This window comes from Siniperca chuatsi, linkage group LG14 (genome assembly GCF_020085105.1).
Source record: "Siniperca chuatsi isolate FFG_IHB_CAS linkage group LG14, ASM2008510v1, whole genome shotgun sequence".
Lineage (NCBI taxonomy): Eukaryota > Metazoa > Chordata > Actinopteri > Centrarchiformes > Sinipercidae > Siniperca > Siniperca chuatsi.
The window spans coordinates 4894121-4918254 of record NC_058055.1 but is presented as its reverse complement, the minus strand read 5'-3'; the positions used below and the strand labels follow the sequence as shown (position 1 = coordinate 4918254).

Below are 24134 nucleotides of genomic sequence, written 5' to 3'. Positions count from 1 at the left end.
TTCCCACATCAATTTTGTGAGAAGAAGGGGAAAAAAAGACACCACTATTATATCACGTTCAATCCCACTTTAATTGACCACATTGTAAAAATCTGAAGCGCTCTTAAATGAACACTGCTTTCTTTTGACCGCTTCATGGCAAATTACACTTCCTGACATCAGACTGGACGTTTTGACACCAGCTCCCTCTGATCCCAGATGAGACATTTCATTATAACAAAATAAAAAAAATGAAAATCATCCACACAAAAAAAAAAAAATCTCTTGGATGCAATTTTCTTCCCCCAAACAAAAGTATAAAAAGTACTCTTTTCCCACTCATCTGCAGACCACAGGGGAAGGTGTTCAGTGCTGTGCGCTAAAAGGCTGTTTTTGCTGCTGTCTGAAGGTTTTATGTCCTTGAAAGACCCCGGTTGTCCAGATCTTTCACCTAAGAGATGGAAGACAAGACTTAGTTAGAAAGGTCTGTTAAAATGCGGTTGCCTTTGTAGTAGTACAGTGGTCAAGTCAACCTTTATTAAAAACGAGACTAAGCTATCTTTAGTTTGATTTTAAATGTATTCCAGGTAGAGCTGCAACAATTATTTTCATTAATGAATAATCTTCTGATTATTCCAAACGATTAATATTCGTTTGGCCTATATAACATCAAAAAACTGAAAAATGCTATCACAATTTCCTACAGCCCAAGGAGATGTCATGTCTTTATATATTCAATATAATGCAAGACCAAGAAAAGTGGCAAATTCTCACATTTGAGAACCTGGAACCATCAAATGTTTGTTGTTTTTGCTTGAAAAACGACCAAAACAATAAACTGATTGTCAATCAACTAATTGTTGCAGCTCTAATTCCAGGCTTAGGTTGTAAGGAAATGTTGTCATTTCCCCCTCAATCGTCACGTTTACAAAACTTTGTGATCTTAAATTTCCCCAAAAGAAATGGTTTCAGAAGATCTGATCTTGAACAGCAAACCGATTTGGGGTTCCCAACAATCCTTATAGGCTGACACGAGGACAATATGTCAAAGAACAGGGTAAGGAGAAAAAGTTTTAGCCATTTTACCTTGTATATCCTAACCAGCCAGTGCTCTGTTGTGTAGGCCTCTTCCAACACATCCAGTTCGAAGTCTTTGTTCCCAATCTCAGCGTTCCTCACTCTGTCATAACCAGGTGGGCGCTCTGCAAAGAAGATCATTAAGATAATCAGAATTACAGTATAAAAGGCTGTAGTTTTATATTTAATGAGATAGACCACCAACATGAATATTTATGAATCACTGCTTATGTCTTGTCTGCCGACAGTGTAGTCAGTTTAGAAGCTGATGCGGCAGTATCCGCTGAGCGTTATGTTTGCAGTCTTGCTCCATGGTTTTTGCCAACAGTTCTGTCTAACTGATTAAATTATTGAGTATCATATGAATGAAGGAGGTGCATCATTAATCACCCTAAACTAAACAGTCCTTTCAAAATAAGACGGTGTAGTCCCTCATTCGTCCAGGATCAGTAATCAGGCCTATTGTTATGTGATGTGATGAGGGAGGTGCAGCCGGAAAACAATACTGATTACTGGGCCATCATGGAAACAGTTAGGTCAGTTTCAGGTGAAACTAGCTAATTAACAGATACTCAGGTAGATTCCTTCCTGAGGGCAGGGCTTATGTAACACAGAGTAGCTTAAATTTCTAGTTCCCGTCCCATTTTTTCACAATTGAGAATGACTTCCAGATGGGAGCCGAAACGTCTTGATTCTGAAAACAGTGTCCAGATGACTGCGACTGAAACCTTTTCTACGATCCTTTCAAAATGCTTACATTCACAATATGCCTCTGATTGCACGGTAAAAGCGAGTCATGCATGATGACAAACAGATCCCACTAGGTTGAGTTACTCACTGGCCTCTGTGTAGACCTGGCCGAAGCGGTAGTAGCACATCTTGTACATCAGGCAGTTGAGCAGGACAGGTGAGCCCTCGCGGTCCACTCTGAACTCTCCGGTGGGAGTGTAGTAGTCGTGCTCCTTGATGTGTTTGCCTGTGTCTGTGCTTCCCCCAATACGGACCATCCAGAGAAACTTATTGATGTCTGTTGTGCAGACAGATAGATGAATTAGAGAAATGTGATGTCCTGTATATTTTCTAGTAGAGCAAATTCCAAACTACCCGTTTGACAGCTTAATACACAGCAAACTTAAGAAAAAGGGCGAAGTATGCTAAGCAGTGGAGTCTGTGATATTATATTTACCTCTATTACTCTCGACAGTACATGCACCTCTGCTTATTACTTATTTTGTTACATTGTATTATTATACTGTACTATCATCATCAACCAGTAAACCCACTTGGTACTTCACACTTAGTTTATTTTATACTTATACCGACCTGATACTTAATTTATTTTCTGACCTGTTTTTGTAGTGTTTTATAGTGTATTATATTTTTTGCTAGTACTTTCTCCTGTGTGCACTGACGTAAAGGCGAGCTGCTGTAACAAAGAGTTTCCCTTCGGGGATCAATAAAGTATTTCTGATTCGGATTCTGTGTGGTGGAAATATAGACCTGCTGCTTACTGTTGACATTGCGTGTTTTACACTGGACCTTCCTAACTATTCAGTGTAGAAGAGAGTTATTACAGAGTATAGGCTGATTTTTCTTTGCACCCTTTTCATTAGTTTTCATTTAAGATGAAATCAAATCACATCAAAAAACCAATGCACCACCAAAGGGATGACATTTACGCCTGGTTATTACACACCATCACACGAAAGAAATGCTATTACATGTGAGGCTGTCTCAGTGCTTCCTCTAGGATTTTTTTGGTTAGCATTAACAAATTAGAGACTAAGTCCTAACTTGGCAATAATCATAACCATCATGCATAACAGTGAGTTCAACATTTCAAACTTTTACTGTAGCACGTCAACCTTTTTTTTTTTTTAATGTCCCACCCCATCCAGGCTGTGATCGGTCAGTTCATAAAAAGTGACATTGACGAGCGCATCAACTTTATGAAAAGTTGGACATGTTTAATAAACATGTAATTGCGACTTCATGACATTTTATAAAATTCAGAAGCAGCGGCGGCAATAATTTTGGAGCGGAAAGAATGTATAGAATGGAAACACTGTCTGGTAACATTCAAATAGCATAGTTAAGATTTGCACTAGTAAATCCAACTCTGCAACACTTCTACCTGTAGTAGGGATGTGTCTGTAGATGTGCATGTTTAAGTCGAGCCACCTTAAAGCCACAGTGTTCAAAGTACTGTGCTGACTCTGAGCTACTGATACTTGGGACGTACCATCTGAAGAATAGCCCGTCAGTCCTCCAAAGATAACCAAGACATAACTGACATCCAGCTCCCTCATAATCTCATAAGCCCTCTCTTCCGTGGACGCCATGGCCTACAGAACAAACAACAGCCCAGTCAGCAGCACTTTATAAACGTGATTAACATATAAACATGATTACCCCGAAGGTTTCCCCTGCTCACCTGTCCAACTCTGGAGATGTGTGTGTTGTTCCATGTGTTGTTGTCCACTAGAATGGTTCGATTAGCCATGGCAGTTATCTGATAGCCATAATCCCACCACGACATGACTTTGGCATCCTGAAAAACACAAAATATAACTCAAATAACTGAATGGAAGCCCTTTAATCTAACAGCTATGGTGGTGCATAACTCATAACAACAATCTGTCTACAATTCAGATCATTCGAAATCCTAGTTAAGAAGTCCTTACTGGTTTAATTAATCTTTATTTCTTTGGGTATGACTGACCTCAGGAGTGTTGTGGCGGAGCCAGTAGTAGGCCTCTCTGAAGTCATCAAAGATGATGCGGCTGCCATCACCTCCACGTGCCGACAAGACAATTGAAGGAGAGGAGTAGGCTTCGCTGGTCACCCATGTAGAATGGAAGGTGTATGTAATGAGGAAGAAGGCCATGACCAGAATCATCCCACTGGCAACCTGGTAGGAATATGCAACACAGGATGTCGTCAGGTTTCACTCTTCTGTCTGTGGGACCATCAATGTGCTTTTAAGCCTGACTACTGAAGCAAAAGATGGTTTAGGAAAATATCTCTAAAATGTTTCTTTTAATAAGAATGCGATTGCATTTTATCAGCACTAGAGAGATTTTCAACTTTAATTAAAGCACCAATACCACAACGTATAAACAGTCCATTACAAGTAAAAGTCCTGTATTTTAAAACAATTCTACTTATGTAAAAGTACTGAGTATTCACAACAAAATATACTTAAAGTATCATGGTACGAGTACTCTGTGACTGAAATATTATTACATATGACATTATTATATTGTTAGAAGCATTTTACTGTTGTAGCTGGTTGATGTGGAGCTATTTTCAACTACTTTATATACAGTTAGTTTAATCCAGTGGTTCCCAACCTAGGGGTCGAGCTCCCCTCCAAAAGGGCCACGATACAAATCTGAGGGGTTGTCAGATGATCAATGAGGTAGAAAAAAAAATAAATAAATAAACAAACAAAAGCAGTTTTGCTATACAAATCCATATACATTTTTTGGACTAATTTCTAATCTTTGCTTTTTTGTGATATACTCGATAATTTGACCTCTTTGAGCCTCAAGCAGTTATTTAAATAAAACCATCTGAGAAATTCAGAGGGGAAATGTCTCTTTGACGGAACGGCTAACAGCTCAGACGTGAAACATGACAGGGGGCCCCAACTAGACATGTCTTGGATTAGAATCACATACCCCACTTTTATTCTTCAACAACGCATTGTATTTTTGAATCTTATATGTATCATGTTTTTATGCAAAAATCTTAATCTGAAAAGCAGCCAGCAACTCTAGCTGTCAAATAAATGTGGAGTAACAAATACAATATTGCCCTCTGAAATGTAGTGGAGTAGAAGTATTGAGTAGCATAAAATGGAAATAGTAAAAGTACAAGTACCTCAAAACTACAGTACAGTACCACCACTGGAAACAGAAATAAACAGAACAGAAGAAGGAACTAATATATTTGTGATCCCTGAAACCATTTTTTAATATATAATATAAGGCAATGTACAGGCCGTATCCCAAATCCATATTACATAGTGATTCTAAGCAGGTTTTGAGTATGTAGTTTGTTCACACTGGAAAGACAGTATGCATACTAAATATGGTTGCTGATGCACACTATTCTCCCACAATGCATTGCACAAATGCACAAACTAATCGTGTGTGGTGGTGAAACAGCTCCAGAAAAATCAAACAAAATATAACTATTCAATCAATCATAGTAAAAACATTTTGATGTCTATTTATTTATTTTTATTTATTTATTTATTTTTTTTTAAATGGGCAGGGTCCAAAGTCGCAGTTTGATTGACAACCGACGTCACACATTGTATAATTTCCTGTTAGTATAAAGCAATTAAGTATGTTGATATTTTTGTATACTAACTGCTAGAACAGTATACTATGACAGTGAGTATGTAGTACATATTTTATAGAATTAGTATGTGGTATGGATTTGGGACACAGTTTTGCGTCAACTAGGGCTGAAGCGATTTCTCGAAGTAACTCGATTACTAAAAATCATCGATTTACATTATTTACATCAAAGCTTCATTATACAGTCTATGGTTTAATCCATATAACTATATATAGTGCACTGTGTTTCGCACGGATGATTATTACTGTCGCACGACACGCTTCCACTGTGTGATCAGAGATGGTTCAGAGCGTCTTTGGTGTGATTTGAGAGAAAATAGCGAGGGGTGCAAAGAAGAGACAGGCCAGAGAAAGCGACAGAAAGTGTCCACGAAAACTCTGTACAGTGTGTCTATTGTAAAACTGAACCAGCCTACCACAGCAGCACGACGTCTGTGCTTCAGCTTCTCAGCAGAAAGCATAACGTTACAGTCTATGCATCCAGTGCACAGAGCGGAACCGACACAAGGTATAAAGAATGTAGGCTACGTTAACTATGGCTATATGTAATGGCTAGTTAACAGCGTAAATCAATGTGGTGGCCAGTTATGATGTCCCTAAGTTGGCTAGGTTTTGTTTAAGATATTAACCACAGAAAATAAAATGCTGCAGTCAATTTGTGAAAGCCTGCGCTTCATTCATGTTATTATTATGACAGCCAGTTCCTGTCCACTCGTTTTTGCCTCCTACAAATGCCACAAAGAAGACAGTAAAGGCTTACATTATGCCTGAGCTGTAGTTAGGTTGAAACTTGTAGTTCTGAAACTTAAGTGTATATACTTTTTTTAAAGTTTTTTGTTTTTGCATTTCAGAATTTCTTTGTTAAAACCCAGAATGTAATATAGCATTTACATGCATGAAATGGGTTTAGTTTTGACAGATAATATTATTGTATGCAATTTAAGCAATAAAAATGTAGATTTTTCTAAAAAAAAAAAAGAAACTAATTAGTTAATTTTAAACAGACCTGCCTTATTTCCTCTTTTGCATATTTACTATTGCTCTTTAATTAAGTATTTCTTATTCAATTAATTGATTGAATAAAAATCGGTAGAATACTCAAATAATCAATAGCTGCAGCCCTACATTTACATATTTTTAAAAGGCCCAGAGGATACACTGTTATTTATTAACTTTAACTCCTGACTTGCTACTTTGGCACAGTGTTGTTGGCTATCTCATTATCACGTGTATAGCTCTGGAACTATAGAAAGAAGGTAGAGGTCATGACCATGGAAGTATTATCTAGAATTGGCAGGAGTTATTCTGTCTGGCTAAATGGTGAGATCCCAGAACTGTCATTGTTATCGGACCTTCTGCTGGTACCGGATCAAAATGAGGTTTAACCAGTCTGAATCTAATGATGTTTCACGTCGAAATGTGTGCATGGTATTCATAATGTCAGACTGTAGATGGCACACCCTCTAACAGCCATAATAGAACTCTCAACCAGGCTCTCAGACGTCCTACCTCATTTTTGATGGGGTAGGTGGAGTCCTGCTGCTTCTTGCTCTTCTTGTCTGGCCGGCTAACATCCAAATTCTTCATGTAAGTGGTTAACACCTGGGACACACCAATGCCTGACAGGATGCACATAACAGGAGCCAGTACCAACATCAGACGCACCTGAGAAAGCAACAAACAAGCAGTACATTAACCCATGTGATGTATAATTCACTTTCCTAAATACATGTTTTTCCATTTATGCTGAATGCTGTGAATGTGCCATCTTCTGCTGTCACTGTTGAAATGTAACAAACCCCAAAAGCAAACAAATCAACGGCTCCCTGGAAAGTCCTTTGAGACGTATGTGTACAGGACGTACCATGACAGCTGAGAAGTACATGCTGGTGACCCCATACATGATGATGAAGATCCTGGCGTCCGACAGGTTGTTGAAACAGTAGTAAAGACCAACTGTAAGTCAAAACCCAACAAGCATACAGTAAGCTGTGTGCGTCATTTGCATGCAAGATGGAGTTATCTTACAGAATAAATCTCTTGTTAATGTACACTTGCCTGGGAACATGAAGACCAGCAGCTGGAGATCAAAGTAGTACGAGGACCAGGTTGTGGGCTGGTGCTCAGAGACGGAGGCAATGATGGGAATGTTGTTCTTGGCATACGAGGGGTCCAGCAGGGAGTAGAAACGACCAGTCCATGGAGAGATCTTACCTGAGAGAAATATACTTTTGGTCAGTCATGGTCCAAAGCAAAGAACTTAAATCAGTTTCTCACAAAAGGAAAGGAGAAGGTAGGGAAGGAGTGAAGCAAACCTATTAAAAAGCCCCCAAATCCACTACCCATTGCCAATGTATCTACTAGTGCACGTTGTCAACCCTCTTACCAGTCAGCATGAGAACAGCGCCCACAGACAGCAGGATGAAGCCCACCAGGGAGATGACGCTCTTGAACAGCACCTCAAATTGCTGGGCATTGAGTTTGCTGCGCAGGTAGTCCACGAAGGCATGAATCTGGCACAAGCCAAACATACCAAAGGCCGCCATGTGCTCTGATGACTGCACTGGCTGGTATATGAGAGAAGAGAGACAGGGAGGTGAACTGTGTGCCACAGAACACAGTGAAACTTATTTCCCCCTATCGCATGACTGACTTTTGTATCTTCTTTGGCCTAGATGATGATTGACCTAGACAATTCAGGCAAGATTTTTTTTCTTTTCTGGACACTTGGTCTGAAAATGTTCTGTAAGCCGAGGCACGATCAGAGTAACTCATGTGACATAAGAAGGTACTTTTTCACCTTACCTGGAAACCAACAAAAGAGATCTGCATGGAGAGGATGGTGCCCAGGCAGTAGACGGTGCAGTAAGCCACGTAGATGCGGTGAGAGAATCGGCCTGTGAGCATCAGAACCAGGACGTGGAGGGGGATAAGGTTGATCAGGAACACGTAGCCACCCCAGGAGGAAACCTAGATACACATAAACGCCTTATCAGGCCTCTGTAAACTCTGAGTTAATTCAGTAATACGTGTACATTTTTAGATCTCCTCACCATGTAGAAGTAGGCCAGTGCGCATATGGATGACCAGTACACTGACCCCGTTTTGACAGCCTTGATCCACATGTAATAGGTCAACAGCATACAGAAGATGGCAATACCTGAGTAGGATAGCACAGAGGGATTTCATTAACAATCTTGTTGGGATATTTTCTTTAAGTAACATTGTTATAAACATCAGGTGTGTACCTTCATTATCATAGGAGCCAGCTACAGAACGAGAGATATAACCAGGCACCACTGCAATCATGGCAGCAGCCAGGAGCCCAGCACCTGCATCCTACACAGACAAAAGACTATTTAGTGGCAATAGGGTGTACATTCATATTTGATGTTATATCAATAAAAGCATATTAAACTCATGCACGACATTCAACAGAAAAAAAAAAAAAAAAAAAAGGTCTTTGTCTACTGGCCGTGCCTTGCAGTAAGGCTACTAATAGGATTCTAAAAAAGGGGCAGTCATGAAGATCTGTTTACTTGTGACAAGGAGTACCAGTCCTGTGAAATCAGTTGCACAATGTCTTCTGTGGCTCTGAAGGGAACATTCTTAAATCTGAGAAAATAACCTGATGACATCACCAGGGTTATCTTGGATTGGGCTTGAGACTCCAAATACTTTACAAAAAGCATTGTTTTCCAAATGGTGGCGTGGAGTTTAAAAGGTGTGGGCATTTACGAGACAAGGAGGGCCTAACGAAAGACACTATTGAGTTATACCCATACAACTTAACCCATATTAGGAAAAACAAGTCAGGATATCTCAGACTCTGCTGCTTTGATTTTGACCATTCGTTATTTTAGTCTGACTCTGGAGTCCCTTCATTTAATTAAAGTGCAAAGCTAAATTCGCTGGAGTGCCCCTTAAGAGAAAATCAGGTTTGCATTTTATTAAGAGTTTTTAACCTTAAATAATATAGTTTGTTGTGTATCTTATATGTTTTACCTTCAACTCTTTGGTGAAGTGGTAGGTGACTATGGCTGTGAAGGATGAAAACAGGGGAGCCAGGAAGACACAGACATTACGGATGTCAATGGTGATGTGGAAAAAATGTAGGATGTGGTACAGGACGGCAGAGGTGATCATCAGTCCTGGTGCGAGAGAAGAGAGGGAGACAAGAGGTGTTCAAGTAAGCTTTGTATTAGTGCCAATAAAGGCAGACTGTATACATGAAGCTCATTGACATCTCTCTTCTGAACCTTACACAACACTTGAACTGCTATACTTTTTATACAAAACAACCCAGAATGAAGTTTATAAGCCCACACTCATCTACTTGTACTGCTCTCTAATAATTTTTTCTAATTCCTACCTGGATAAATGGTGCCACCAATGATCCTCCCCAGAGGATACCATGCCCTGTCATCAAACCAGTTGTGAAACTTATAAAACCCTTCTTCTGCCAGGAAGCGGGTGGTACGGTAGTTGAAGTACCTGACGGTGAGATGAAAATTAAGGTGAGACGTTACTTTAAGGAGTAAAATCTATTTACAATCCAAGGAAATTACCATGACAGAAGTGGCACTTACGGATCGAACTCATGGATGACACTTTCAAACCTCAAGACGGAAAAGAGTCTGGTGGAGAATGCTGGAGAGAAGGAAAAGCACATGGATCAATGCCTTACGTTTGTTTTTAGTATTCGGGAGTCAATGCTGTTGTGTATAGGAAGTAGAGGACTCACAGAGGACAGCAGCCATAGACAGGATGAGCAGCTTCAGCAGCGTGTCCTGTTTCTCATAGGACAAACGCAGGAAGCCCAGCTTGGTCATTTTGGCGAGGTTAGGGACAGCTCACCGTACTACCTAATGGGAGGAAGACAAACTGTAAGGAGGTACAAATAGAAGGAGGACTGTGGAGAAAAGCCCAACATTGCCTACTATCATTTTTTGAAAAAAATCCTGCAAAATAAGAAAATCTTTTCAAGGCAAGGTTTTAAGGAAGCCAGATAAAAAAAATCTAAGTCTTCCAACTGAGTCAACTACCATGTCCAGCCCAACCAGATAAGGCCACGCACTAAGATGTGGCGTCAGGAACCAGGAAGCACCCACTCTGGAAAACTTGTGCAGGGATTTGTGCCTGTCGTCTTCAGATTTTGCAAGTTTTTACAAAGCGAAAACACACACCATCGAGCTCAACAGAGCTCTACTTAATGCTAACTTTCAAGGCAGTACTATCAGAGCGAGCCTTATAAATAATGACAGTTAACCAACCGTTCCAACATCACAGAGCCAGGAAATGAAAAGCAACTAATATCTGTTAACTAGCCATTAACATGCATCATGTGCACATTTTAAATGAATACAAGCATTTTTATAGATTAGACAGCATCGTATAGCTAGTCAGCATCAGGCCGAACAGACTAGTGTTGATGCATTCTCCATCCAGTTAAAAGTGTGAGTAGCTAGCGAGGCTAACCTGCTAGCTGCTGTATAATGAACACCCAAGCCCCGCGCCTCTTCTCGGACTTATTTTGAAAATATCGGTGTCTCCTTCACATTTGGCAGCAGGACAACAGCCTTAAATAACAATTTGTGCTCGTAAATGAGCTATCAGGTTTAATATTTAATGTTCAGCAACACTCACCCACTCCGCTCCTGCTAAGTTACTCATACACTACTCTCACACAACCTTCACCGTAACGTAATCCCACCCAAACCACGCCATGGTGCGCGTTTATTGGTTGAGCGTCAGTCAACGGTGATCCCACATAAATCTGATTGGTTCGTTGGCTGTCATTCAAATTTGGTTCCCTACCTTGCCGCTGTAGTGTAGTGACGTGTCCTTAGTGAGGAAAGGCAACGTGTCGTCCCCTACTGGTGCAAAACTCTCAGGACAATATCGACTGGTGCTGCGGGTCAAAACCAGTAAATATTAACTGTTAACAACTGTATGACAATATAACACTAGCAACTGGTTAAATAGTATAAAATCATCAATTTACAATCTAGAGGACAGTATACCGTAGCTGTGTATACAAAGTATGCAGTCTTATCATTTTTCCTTTGTTAATCTGCCTCGTGTTTTGACATGGAAGATGCTACACTGCATATGTTCCATATATGTTGACTGGAGAAAAATAATAATACATTTATATTGCATCTTTACAGCTGTTCATTTGCAAAAAAAAGTGATGTGCTATCTGTTTCTCCTTGGGTTCAGATCACATGGCTTTCTCCAGTAACCAGGCAGGGCCAGCTTCCTCAAGTGATCATAATACAATTCACCATTAATTCATTTCTCACTGTGACACAGATGTACTGCTTCTTAACACACAGCACCTATATATTGTGGACTGCAGACCCACAATAGCTGCTTAGTTCAACCCTATTATAGTACTGAATAGCACACATTTATTTGAAATCAGGGCTAAGTGTAAAACAACATTCCACATCCACTTTCCTCTGCAGTTTAAACATTAATTCAAGTTTTAAGCTTTTCAGTGTGACCACTATCTCTGTGAGGTCTGTCCCATCTTCTTCATCCTCATCTTTTCACTGAGTTTGAAATATCCTGTCTAGTCCTCACCATGGTAGCAAAACCCTGAAGACAGTGATCAAAATATTTAATACTGACCAATTTTATTGAAATTAGACGTATTACTTTTACAAAACCTCAAACACATATTTCAGTCTGCACAAACACTATGCTCTTCTTACAATAACTGCACACTGTTTCAAAATCTTGGCCCCTCCCCATGGCCACGAGCTCTGATGAGTGAGAGAAAAGTTGGTGACTGGGTCGCTGCATGGTGGTGGGCTTCTGGTTGAACATTCAGGATGTATTAACATTATATACAGCACAAAAACCAAACAGCCGATGATCTGTAGGGACCAATTATATTTGTTTTAGCTCTCTATGGAAAAACTAGCGCAAGCAGGTCAACGCTGATCACCCATTTATAAAGACTATACAAGATATAAAGACTTTAACTATGTGACTCCTTCCTTTATTACAGAGCTTAGCATTGTAGTGGTTGAAGTGGAAAAACAAAACATAGATGCAGCAGTTTGGCAGTGTCATCTCACCTATCATCAACTAAATTCACACACACTGAAAATGCTTAGGTAGCTATTCCTTTGCTGGTGTCACTTTGTGATTTGCAACGTGGACATCTCATCAGACACTGGAGTGAGATTGTAATTTGGGATGAGACACCAAGCAAACCTTTAGTGAACACACAAGAGTGACTTTGTTATTTGGTTTCCATTACTAAGGTCACCAATCCTTTTTATAGCAGCTCTTGAACTGATTTGTATATTGTACTAAAAACAAAGCTCTTATAGGATAAAAAAGGCTCCCTTTTAACTTTTAACTAACTGGAACTGCTAGGACACCATGGTTTGACAGAGAAACATGTCCATGTGCAAGAAAGCATTCAATCTGTGAGGAAGGAATGTGACTTGCAACATCAAGTAAAACAAAACTCTGCTTTCCTTCTGAATGCAAACAAGCCCCTTCAAAGTTAAAAAAAAATCCTTCTTTAGTCACAAGTTTGCTTAAACATTAAAACTACATGGTTTCTTGTGCTGTAATTTATTAAAAGGAGAGTCACTCAAATGGCACATTATACAAAAAAAACAATGAAAGAAAATTCACAAAAGAAAACAAGTCAAGAGCTGAGTGTACAATGTGTTATGAGTGTGAGGCACAGGGAAGTCGATTTTTGTGTCACACTAAAAATGTGTCTGGTGGGGTGCTGCAAATGAATAACCAAAGGGCCAGAGATTAGATAAAAACATGTAAACCCTTTGTCCTAAACCGTTTATCATCTTCATTAAGGGAAATCACATTTAGTGAAGTCACTCATCAACTGCTTTCCCATCTCCTTCAAGTGGATCCATCATTGGGTGGGCAGAGGTCTCTGGCGGGTCGGGGAGGTGTGGGGGGATGTCAGCCTCTCTGAGGAGGTGGACGATGTCAGGGAGGACTGCAGGTGGACTGTCTTGTGGAAAAGCTTGTTGCTGATCAGCACAACCAGGGAGAAGAGACGCAGCTGGAAGTGGCTGAAAGAGTGGAAAACACAAATGTGATCAGTGACTCATGCATTGAAAGAAACAATTTATAAAGAAAAATTGTTGCCTTTATTTCACACTCACTACAGCTTTGTTGGCGTCTTGGCCTCATTAGCGCTGATGATGAAAAGAGGGAAGAGGATGGAGAACAAGCAGCCACTAGGTAGAAAAGAAAGAACAAAAAACATTGCACACAATAAATGATAACTCAGCCCACAGATAACATGAGGTCCATTTTCAAGAGTGCCCTCCTCTTCTTTCAAAATGGTTTTTAAAAAAAACAACAAAAAAAAACAGTGTTTTGTGGTATTTTGTAAATATTCTACATTTTACCATTGTTTTCTAAACTCTACTTATCAGAGAATAAAACATATTTTTATTTATTTCATGACTGTTTTCAGGCAGAAAAAACTTTTTGACTTGAGACAGGATGTGTCCCTGCAGGATGTTAGTGATAAAAAAAAATTATTATATCAGAATTAGCTTTATTGGCCAGGTATGTGTATACATACAAGGAATTTGACTCCGGTTTTTCATTGCTCTCAGAAATAGACATAAATACAGCTAAAAACAAGAACAACAAGCTCAACAAGGTAGACAAACATTAAGCTACTATGTGCAATATAGATATATATATTTTAAGTACAAAGTACAAAAAACAACAACAGTAACATTTGTAAACAGTAAGACAGTGCAAATGGTGCTGAAATAAATATGATAATGTAGCAGGTTGCTTTATATACATGAGGTAGGCGGATATGACAGTACATACAGTATGTACAGTGTGTGTGGATTTAAAAAATGCTAATCTTTACATGAACAAGATAAATTTACAGGTGCAGTGGATGTTAGTGTCACACGGTTATTGCACAGGAGTCGTTCCCGACACTATGTGACTGGTGTTAAGTGTTCATCAGAGTGATGGCCCTGGGTAGAAACTGTTCTTGTGTCTGGTGGTTTTGGCGTACAGTGCTCTGTAGCACCTACCAGAGGGGAGAAGGTGGAACAGGTTGTGATGTTTCCTGACTCTGGATGAGTATAAGTCCTGAATGGAGGGCAGGTCGGCACCGATGATCTCTTCTGCGGTCCTGACTGTCCGTTGTAGTCTGTTCCTGTCCTGTTTGGTGGCCGATCCAAACCAGACAGTGATGGATGTGCAGAGAACAGACTGGATTATTGCAGGGTAGAACTGGATCAGCAGCTCCTGAAGCAGGTTGAACTTCCTGAGCTGGCGCAGGAAGTACATCCTCTGCTGGGGCTTTTTGATGATGGACGGCCACTTTAGGTCCTTTAGGTTCTGGATGAGGCTGATGACCGTTGTGTCGCCTGCAAACTTCAGGACTTTGACAGACGGTTCTCCTGAGGTGCAGTCGTTGATGTAGAGGGAGAAGAGCAGTGAGGAGAGCACACATCCCTGAGGGGCACCAGTGCTGATTGTTCGGGTGCTGGATGTGATGTTCCCCAGCCTCACCTAATGCCTCCTGTCTGTCAGGAAGTTTGTGATCCAGTGACAGGTGGGGGCTGGGACAGTGAGCTGGGTGGGTTTGGTGTGAAGGATGTCCGGGATGATGGTGTTGAACGCCGAGCTGAAGTTCACAAAACAGGATCTTTGCGTATGTCCCTGGAGAGTCGAGGTGTTGCAGGATGTAGTGCAATCCCATATTGACTACATCACCCACTGACCCGTTTGCCCGATAGGCAAACTGCAGGGGGTCCAGAGGGGTCCTGTGATGTCCTTCAGGTGGGTCAACACCAGTCTTTCAAAGGACTTTGTGACTACAGACGTCAGGGCCTGTAGTCATTTAATCCTGTCAAGGAGGGTTGTTTGGGGACTGGAATGATTGTGGAGCGTTTGAAGCAGGAGGGGACTTCACACAGCTATCTGTTGACCTGTGTGAAGATGGGGGCCAGCTGATCAGGACAATCAGGCAGGAGGGTGACACGCCGTCTGTTCCTGGTGCCTTCCTGATCTTCTGTCTCTGAAAGAGCCGACACACATCCTCTTCGGAGATCCTGAGTGCAGATGGGGGGTCAGTGGGGAGTAGTGAGGGGGTGGCAGGGGGTGTAGGTGGTTGTTTGATGTTGGAGCAGGTGAGGGGTGTGAATTAGGGCCATGACAAACCTACAGTAAAACACATTCAAGTAATCAGCCAGTTAGTGATTCTCTTCAGCGTGCAGGGATGGTTTCCTGTAGCTGGTCATTTCCTTCAGGCCTCTCCACACTGATGCAGGGTCGAAGTTTTCCAACTTCTCAGTGTAGATCCTCTTGGCCACCCTGATCTCCTTCGTCAGCGCGTTTCTGGCTTGGTTGTAAAGGATTCTGTCCCCACTTCTGTAGGCCTCCTCCTCGGCCTGACGACGGTGCCTGTGTTTTGCTGTAAGCCAGAGTTTATTGTTGGTATGTGCAGATGGTTTAGGTCGTCACACACAAATGTCCTCACAAAAACTGATGTAAGATGTCACAGTGTCAGAGAGTTCATCCAGGTCTGTGGCTCCAGCCTCAAAAACACTCCAATCAGTGCAGTCAAAGCAGGCTTGTAATTCCAGCTTTGCCTCGTTGGTCCATCTCCTCACAGTCCTGACCACAGGCTTAGCACATTTAGTTTCTGTCTGTATGTCCGAAGAAGATGAACCAGACAGTGATCAGAGAGTCCCAAAGGTGCACGGGGGACAGAGCGATAAGTGTCCTTTAATACAGTATAACAATGGTCCAAAGTATTAGTTTCCCTGGTGGGACACTTAATGTGCTGTCTGTATTTTGGAAGTTCATGGCTGAGGTTTGCTCTGTTAAAATCCCCAAGAACGATGAGCAGGGAGTCAGGATGTTTTTTTTCCACGTTAGTTATCTGGTCAGCCAGGTGTTTTAACGCCTCACTAACACAGGCCTGAGGTGGGATGTAAACACTGACCAGAATAAACGAGGAGAACTCCCGCAGTGGATAAAAGCGTTTACAGACCTTACATACAGTACCTAATCTTACATCTTACAAAACGGGCTGCAACTAATGATTATTATCAATTTAAATTAACCTATCAGTAATTTTCTTGATTAATCAAGAATAAGAAGTCTTACCTGATGATGTATGAGGAGGGTAGGGCGGTCAGCAGGGCCATGGGCAAACCAAAGCCGAAGTAATAGGGCCAGTTCCTCTCAATATTGGACAGCCGTTGGTGCATCTCAATGCCTTAAACAAACATAACCAGTCACATTTTTGTTCTCCATTCAATCTACATGATTTATTTTGAGTGCAGAATATAATGTATCTCACCATGGTTGAACCAGCGATACTCAAAGCAGTACAGGGAGTAGAGCAGAGACATGTGGAGGAGGCTAACCATTTGTCCAATGGCATCGATGGGGAAGAGGCTAACAATCATTCCCTAGAAAACCACGAAAATACACAACATGATTATATTCACCAAGACTGTACTGAGAGAGAAATGTGTGCATTTTCATCTCATTTGCTTTAGCTTAGAGACTAGAGAGTTTATATTGTTTGTTAGAAATGAATGCAGATAAAGTTGTGATGAAAAAACAGACCTCAAAACAAGTAACAGACCTCTTTACCAGTTTCTGAAACAATTTCAGAAAAACACAACCCCACCATGTGTGACTTGGTGACAAGCTTTTTTATCATTTTTAACTTTGACGATGCTGCTGCTGCTGGTAGCAGTCGTTATGAATGACCAAACTCTTTGTGCAAAGTGCAATTGGGTATCTTTGCACATGATTATGAATAGCATGACTTGGTGACTCATGTGATATGATTTGCACACTGAGCAAACATTTGGTGAATCTGGGCCTACAGTGACAGATCAGCAGCTTCACTGTAACTGCTCTACTCAAATATCCTGTGTGGCAACTGTGAAGAGAATCAGATACAGGAGTTCTGGGTATATGCACTACAGTGTGATTTTGTAGTACTGTTAAAAAGAGAAACACAGACAGGTACATTATTTTTAAATGAAGAAAACCAAAGTATCAGTCTGCAAAAATGTACCTGAATGAGGAAGAGTGCCTGGAGGAGGAGGTTAAAGAGCATGTCCGCGATGATCTTACTGACACTGGGGAACGGCTGCGCTTTACATCCAGACACTTCAAATGCTAGGTCAGCTATATCCTGCAACAGAGAATAACAGTGATATCTACAGTACATCTGTGTCAGTGCAGCCAAACTGCAACAAAGCATATAAAAACATTACAAACATTGGGATTTGGAACACAGTTGTCTTTTGCTTTGTGATGGCAATATGAGATGACAGGAGATAACACTTGACTATAAAACAGATTGGTGTTCATGTGCATTGAAATTATTTTAATAACAATATTATAATATTGTCTATGTATTCAGTACTTTTATGTCCTAATCCTCACATATAAAAGCGCTGAGAAAAGATGCTTCATAACAAAAGCCCTTCAGTGATGCCTCATATCTTGTTTTGATCAGCTGGAAGTCTATTGGCAAGTCACAGGAGTCCAGTTGAATGGTGTGACTTCATTTCAATTCACTGCTCAATAAAAGTTCATCTTGATCTACAGGATATTTTTCCCTTTTTTGATAAAGGATCAGTTTGAAACATTGCACAGGATGAATGGACTTGATTACAAAGTATGAGAGAGGCAGAGCTGGCTTTATGAATCTCAGCCATTTTTGATAATGTCGCCCATTTATGACATCAGTTGTATTTTATTGTAACTCTATTACAAAAACTAATATTCCAGTGACAATAAAATATGATGTTATGAATATGAATGACTATATTATGCAGCCTTAGACAGCATGTCACAAAAGCCATTTAAGACCCCTGAAAAGAATGCAATTTTGAGAACTTTGTGATTATGGTATGTCAGACTGTGTAATGGGATCTATGCATAGATTTTAAAAAGGCCACTTCAGTCATCACATCATCACAGCCTAGCTAAGCAGGGCCTAACCTGGAACCAGATGGCATTGACTATCTTGCTGAGGACGAACAGAGGGAGAACCCAGAGAGCACTGAAGACAGAGGTCAGGATGAACTCTAACCAGGACCACACACTGCCATGGAGGGAGGGGTCACCTGGAGCAAAAACAGCTTGTTGACTGACTGGTTCCTACCACAAGCCATACCCATAACCTGCCCCATATTCACATATGCCATACATACCAATGATTTTTGCTGTGAGAGTCTGCAGCAGTGGGATAAACACCCGATAGAAGAGAAACAGACTGAGCTGGAGAGAGAAAATGAAATGCTGGAGTTAGCTCTTCAACTTATGCATCCCCACACAACACTGTTTTCAAAATATGGTATTTGGCTTAGATAGTTTCATGGACATTAAACATTAAATGTTACATCAACCTTAAAAATGACACAGTCTGGAAATTAAAATCAAATAGAAAAAAATGTACAAGCTTGTTGGTTGGCAGAGTTATCTGAGAGATAATTTCTTTAGCTGACATTTACAAGAAAGACTTGCTCCCAAAATTTTACAGAAGCTAAAAGATAAGTTTGGGACAACACATGGCTAAAGTAACTGCCATGCAGAAGCAGTATTATCATTAGACGCCGACCGATATGGGAATTTTGAGACTGATACCGATTTTAGAGGGGAAACATTCACCAATTACCGATAAGGCGGCCGAAATGATTTCTAGATTTGAACACTTTCTAGAAATGAACACTAAGAAAATAAAGAATAAATAAAAATAAAATAAATAGCTAAATAAATATCAGTACTGTATGTTCAGTATCAGTCAATTGCTGAAGTAGCAGAAAATGCCTTGGAAATACTCAGGTACAAGTACATTTAAATTGTACTCAAGTGCGCAATGCTGAGAGTATTGTAGCCATAGCGATGGCCAACATTTCCCAGCATGCACTGCCTAGTGCTGAAAGCAGTTTGTTAAGTTAGCTGTCTTACGTTCCAAAATGCAAATGTTACTATTTGTTAGTGTTTCTAATGTGTCTGTTCAGAACATGGTGGTTCATGTTGGTAGCTGTCATTTTTGTGCTGGTTTATATTTTTAATCATTAGTGAGGTGGCTGTTAGATTTCATGACACCAGATTTATTTTACTGGTATAATGCTAGATTTTGAGAGCTGCATCATCTCTCTCATGTTACACTGCTTACCATTGTGATGATAGAGCACTCTGCTGGATAAACTTTGCAGTAACACCAATATATTAACACAAGCCTTTCTTTCTGCCTGATATATTGAAAATAAAACATTGGCTCATATCAGATAACATATATGCCGATACCGATATATCTTAGATAGGCCAACATCGGTCGACTGATAAATCGGTAGGTCTCTAGTTATCATAGAAACTCAAAACTGTAAAGTATTCAGTAGTGTGTGAGTGACGAAGCTGTACTGTAACAGTAGGTGAAATATCTTACCCAGAACACTCCTCCATTCCAGGCACAGCACTGAAAAATCCTGCTGGCTACTTTGGGTTCACTGAAAGAGAGAATAAATAATGCCAATGACCATCACGATTCACTTTTCTTACTTAACCAGAGTCAGACAAGCTCATGGATGCGGTTAACATGTCTGTGCTTGCAGACTGAAGGTATTTGGAACAGTGATTTTATTTACAGATGTGTATGGTAGGTCTTAGAGCTGCATAGACCCATGACTGCTCCAATTAAACATGTTGGAATTTACACCTTTACAAAAGTTATTTACATTAACAGTGACATGAAAATATTTAAAAAAAATGTCCCACCACTTCTTGTTTACATGTGCAATGAGCCACAATACATGCTCAGGGGATTTTGTTGTCCTGAGTACAGCACTTACTTTCAAGCTGTGCAAACTCCTGCTCTTTTACTTGGATTGGTAAAGGCTAAAGGTAAATATCGCCATTTGATTTGGTGGAGCTTGTGGGAAAGTGGTGCACAGCATGGGAGGTGCACAGGAAGTTCTACCTGAGAGGATTGCATTTCCAGCTTTTTTAAAAGAGCTACAAACAAATCCCATAAACACAATGATGTATGCAGGCACATACAAAATGATCCATGACTCGGGCTCAGTAAGAAAATCAGTAGCATTGAAACCAAAAATATGTAGCTTTTTTTCTGGCCTACTTGTCCGGTTTGCGTTCCTCACTCTGTGCCCGTCTCTGTGCCAGGGCCCCGCTGGCCCTTCTCCTCCGCTGCTCTTCCCTTTTCTGCTGGATGCGGGCATCCAGCTTGGAGATTGTACCAATCCCCAATATGGAGTCCTTGATCCCCTTGAGAACCCAGAGCGAGAGAAATAACACATAATGTGTTTGTTTTGTTTGTAAAAATGACCTGTGTTCTGGAGCTTTAAAGTGCTTGTTGAGCTAAAAAATTAGGCCATTACAGGTATTTGAAAGCAAATCCCATTAACAATATTTTAGGATGGTTCTGTACACAAATCTGTGTATAGCCAATGCTTAAGGTCAATATTTATTTATCTGTTTAATTAATATCATGATGACCAGAATTTTCTTCTGGTCAAGCTGGAAAACAGCATGTAGAACACGCAGAGGCCCTGTAATACATTTTCATTAAAAAGATACATATAACTGAACTTCTTTTAGACAGACATACAGGTCTAACACAATGCCAACCCAGTGGCTATTTAGTAAAATGCCCCACTACACTGTCATCTTTTCTCTGTCCAACCTTCTAAAATATAATAACATTAAAAACATCCATGTCAACTATGTTAAGGGAGAAGCCTCTATCATATCAGAGGTGGATAACGGAGTCTTGATGATGACAAGATATTATGCTGAAATCCAATTTTTCAAGTTGACTGTTGACCTAATAAAACTTGATATAAAATAAAAGTGCCATTGGGGGAAAAAAAATGCCATTATGAAATTAAAACAGACTATAAAACGATATCCAGTAATTCAGTTATTATGAAAATTAATGATGAAATAACATTTCAAGATAATGAGTTGAGTTTGAATGTTTTAAATTATTATTGTTGGTCCATTTATATATTTTACACAATTTATTCATATGATTGTTTATTTCATTATGTGTTTTTTTATGTATTTAATATTTAACACTTTGGGATTCCATAGAATGGCTCCACAAAGTCTATTCTGCTACAGTATAGGCAGGAGAAACAACATTAATAGGATAACAAAAGAGTTATCTGGAATTATTCCAGACAAACATTATCCTTGGACTCTTTTGGAGTACAGCCAGCACACATTCAAGCCGATGGTACACAATGATAACGTTCAAGGTAATAAATAGAAAATTAAGTTCAACCATCCTCATTTGCCCTGGACAAAAGGCCCCCCAACCCCCTTACAAAGATCATCAGTTTTCAATGTTTGTTGACAATGTCAGAAATTTGATAGTTTGTTTATTTAGGTACTTTATGTTTATTATTGAGGTTGTAGTGGGTGGTGATGTTGTACTGGACTGCATTATATTGAAAGGTATTTGTAATATTTTGCCCACCCTATTTACACCTTTCTTTATATGTGTACCTAATAAAGTGGCAAGTGAGTGTATGTCTCTTCTATTTCAAAATAAAGTTGAATGGGTCCATTAGTTTGAATGCATGGATCTGTTCACTGTCAATGAACTACACCCTTGTACCTTGTGTCATAGCTTATGTGGGAGTACAGAGTGAGTGTGTGTGTGTGTGTCTTTGCTGACCGTCGCAACATTACGGAGGAAGGCCCTGACGCTGTCTGTCATCTCTGGACCAGCTGCAGATCCATCAACTGCAGAAGGAGGGGGGGCTGGTGACCTGGTGGTCAGCTCTCATGGCAGGGAGGGGCTCACCCAGTAACCTGCCACAACCAAACACCAAGGAAACAAATTGAGGACAAGAGGGTGGAACTCTTTCTAGAAATATACAAAAACCTTTAAAATGCCGATCTAAACAGCAAACAACTCACTTTGGTATGCTGGGAGACACAGTTGTTATAGGGACATTCCTTAGTGAATTTGCCTATAATATATATATATATATATATATATATATATATATATAGTTTACTTAATTTTCCCACCTATGTCTGCTTTATCCAGTAGTGTTAGTAGACTTGAAATATTCATTCAAAATAATCACCTTTAGTGCTTTTAGAAATAGTGATCTTGGAATTTCTAAAATTCGGCAGTTTTTCATGTGCCTACATGAGAATAAAACCTTCTAGTATTACATTGCTTTTATTTTACTTCAAAGAACAATGAGAGTGATTACATGCATAACAAAAACCCTTCTGGCCTTGAGACAGTTCAATGACAAACAGCTGTTTGGCACCTTTTTCCATACTTGGAATATTTGGTAGCCATATTGTGCTGATTCACATCAGGTTTAATCAATATGTGTCTTTGAAGGCTGATACCAATATTTCTACAGTACAGTAAAAAGTGGAGGCAGTTAAAAATCCTCAAACAGCATTTAGACCAAGAACTTAAATTTAATTCTCCATGGAACCCCATGACGATATAATTTATTTCTTAAAAAAATACCTCATCAACCCATCACATCAACCACATTTGATAAAAAGGTAATGCTAATGTGTGATTTGTCACTTTGATACTATGAAAACTATATGTGGTCCTTTAGAATTTAAAAAAGTTTAATGTAGCGTTAGATCACAAAAAGAAAAAAACAGGACACAAACTAGTTACCAGCTTCATGAATAGTGTAAAAAGTGGGTCTAACTGGATCTGACGTTATTAGCTAACCTAACTGAACTTAGGAAAGCATAGCTAATGTGTGTTTAATAAATGCAGCTATTGTCCGATTTATTTACAACAAACCAATGAATTTGTCTGCATTGTAACGCTATAACGTTACAAGAGCAACGTCACCTCGTATTCTCAAACGGACTGAGTATCGGTTAATTATACAAGTTTCGAGTTACAGGGTGGACGTGAAACGTTAATTCAGCCAATGTCTCTTGGTGATACTGTTTGTGTAAGTTAACGTTAGCAAGCTGACTCAGTGGGTTAGCTCACATATGTGATAGCGAACAGTCAGTGTTAGCTGGCACTCACTGGCCTGCCGAAAAGTCTTAACAATTTGATATGTGAAGACCCTCACTAATACGTAGCTCGTGCGGTCTGCATGATGCCTCTGGTCTCATAATATTTTACTGTCGTTGGTTTGTTTAGTGCTCTGCTAGCTTGTCTGTCTGTGTTGCTAGCTAACTGTTAACGCTCAACAACTATTTTAACTGCTGTGTTTTTCGCCAAGACAACATCTCAACAAGCGTGTAAAGTCAGAGACAGCGTGTACAGATAGCCGCGTTATCTTCCTTACCTCATGCGACAAGCTCAGGGTTATATTAACTCCGTTAATTCTTTCTTTTGCCCCCTTAATATGACAACAACACCAAACAGACACTACGAGCAACCAGGGCCGTGGAAAACATATTGCGCAAGCTCCGACTTCTAAGGAACATGGGAAGTGTAGTCCTGCTTATTGGAGGACCAAGGGGAATGAAGGGAACATCGAATTAACCCCATTTCTGTTTTAAAGAGGGAACTAGCGCATTAAAACAATGATTTGAAATGCTGGTGTATGTGCAGGGACGCTGGAAGTCAGTCTCTTTAATGACGTCACACAAAATGCTGTGCGACACTCATGGTTTTTGCATTCATGTGAATGGCCAGGATCATTTCTAATACAGGCCTAT

At 40.0% G+C, this 24134-nt stretch overlaps 2 protein-coding genes across 4 annotated transcripts; both read right to left on the bottom strand.

The window, feature by feature from the left end:
• Positions 1 to 52: 52 nt before the first annotated feature.
• Positions 53 to 11220, bottom strand: stt3a (STT3 oligosaccharyltransferase complex catalytic subunit A). Of its 2 annotated transcripts, none has more exons than XM_044223268.1 (18): positions 11073 to 11220; positions 10171 to 10291; positions 10016 to 10076; positions 9799 to 9920; positions 9432 to 9577; positions 8675 to 8765; positions 8480 to 8586; positions 8232 to 8396; positions 7813 to 7993; positions 7485 to 7640; positions 7291 to 7382; positions 6936 to 7091; positions 3779 to 3967; positions 3491 to 3607; positions 3299 to 3401; positions 1895 to 2083; positions 1066 to 1181; positions 53 to 430 (listed from the first exon to the last, which is right to left on the bottom strand). In XM_044223268.1, exons 2-18 carry the CDS (start codon positions 10256 to 10258, stop codon positions 392 to 394), a joined length of 2118 nt encoding a protein of 705 aa, XP_044079203.1. In that variant the 5' UTR covers positions 10259 to 10291; positions 11073 to 11220; the 3' UTR covers positions 53 to 391. The 2 variants fall into 2 exon arrangements, with proteins under 2 accessions (XP_044079203.1, XP_044079205.1); XM_044223270.1 differs by having other exon boundaries at positions 10905 to 11109.
• An 828-nt stretch (positions 11221 to 12048) lies between these two features.
• On the bottom strand, positions 12049 to 23913 carry ei24 (EI24 autophagy associated transmembrane protein). Of its 2 annotated transcripts, XM_044223274.1 has the most exons (11): positions 23759 to 23913; positions 22141 to 22277; positions 20578 to 20723; positions 19888 to 19948; positions 18650 to 18716; positions 18438 to 18562; positions 17503 to 17622; positions 16771 to 16882; positions 16575 to 16686; positions 13586 to 13660; positions 12049 to 13492 (listed from the first exon to the last, which is right to left on the bottom strand). In XM_044223274.1, exons 2-11 carry the CDS (start codon positions 22180 to 22182, stop codon positions 13330 to 13332), a joined length of 1023 nt encoding a protein of 340 aa, XP_044079209.1. In that variant the 5' UTR covers positions 22183 to 22277; positions 23759 to 23913; the 3' UTR covers positions 12049 to 13329. The 2 variants fall into 2 exon arrangements, with proteins under 2 accessions (XP_044079209.1, XP_044079210.1); XM_044223275.1 differs by lacking the exons at positions 20578 to 20723; positions 23759 to 23913.
• Between the last annotated feature and the right edge of the window lie 221 nt (positions 23914 to 24134).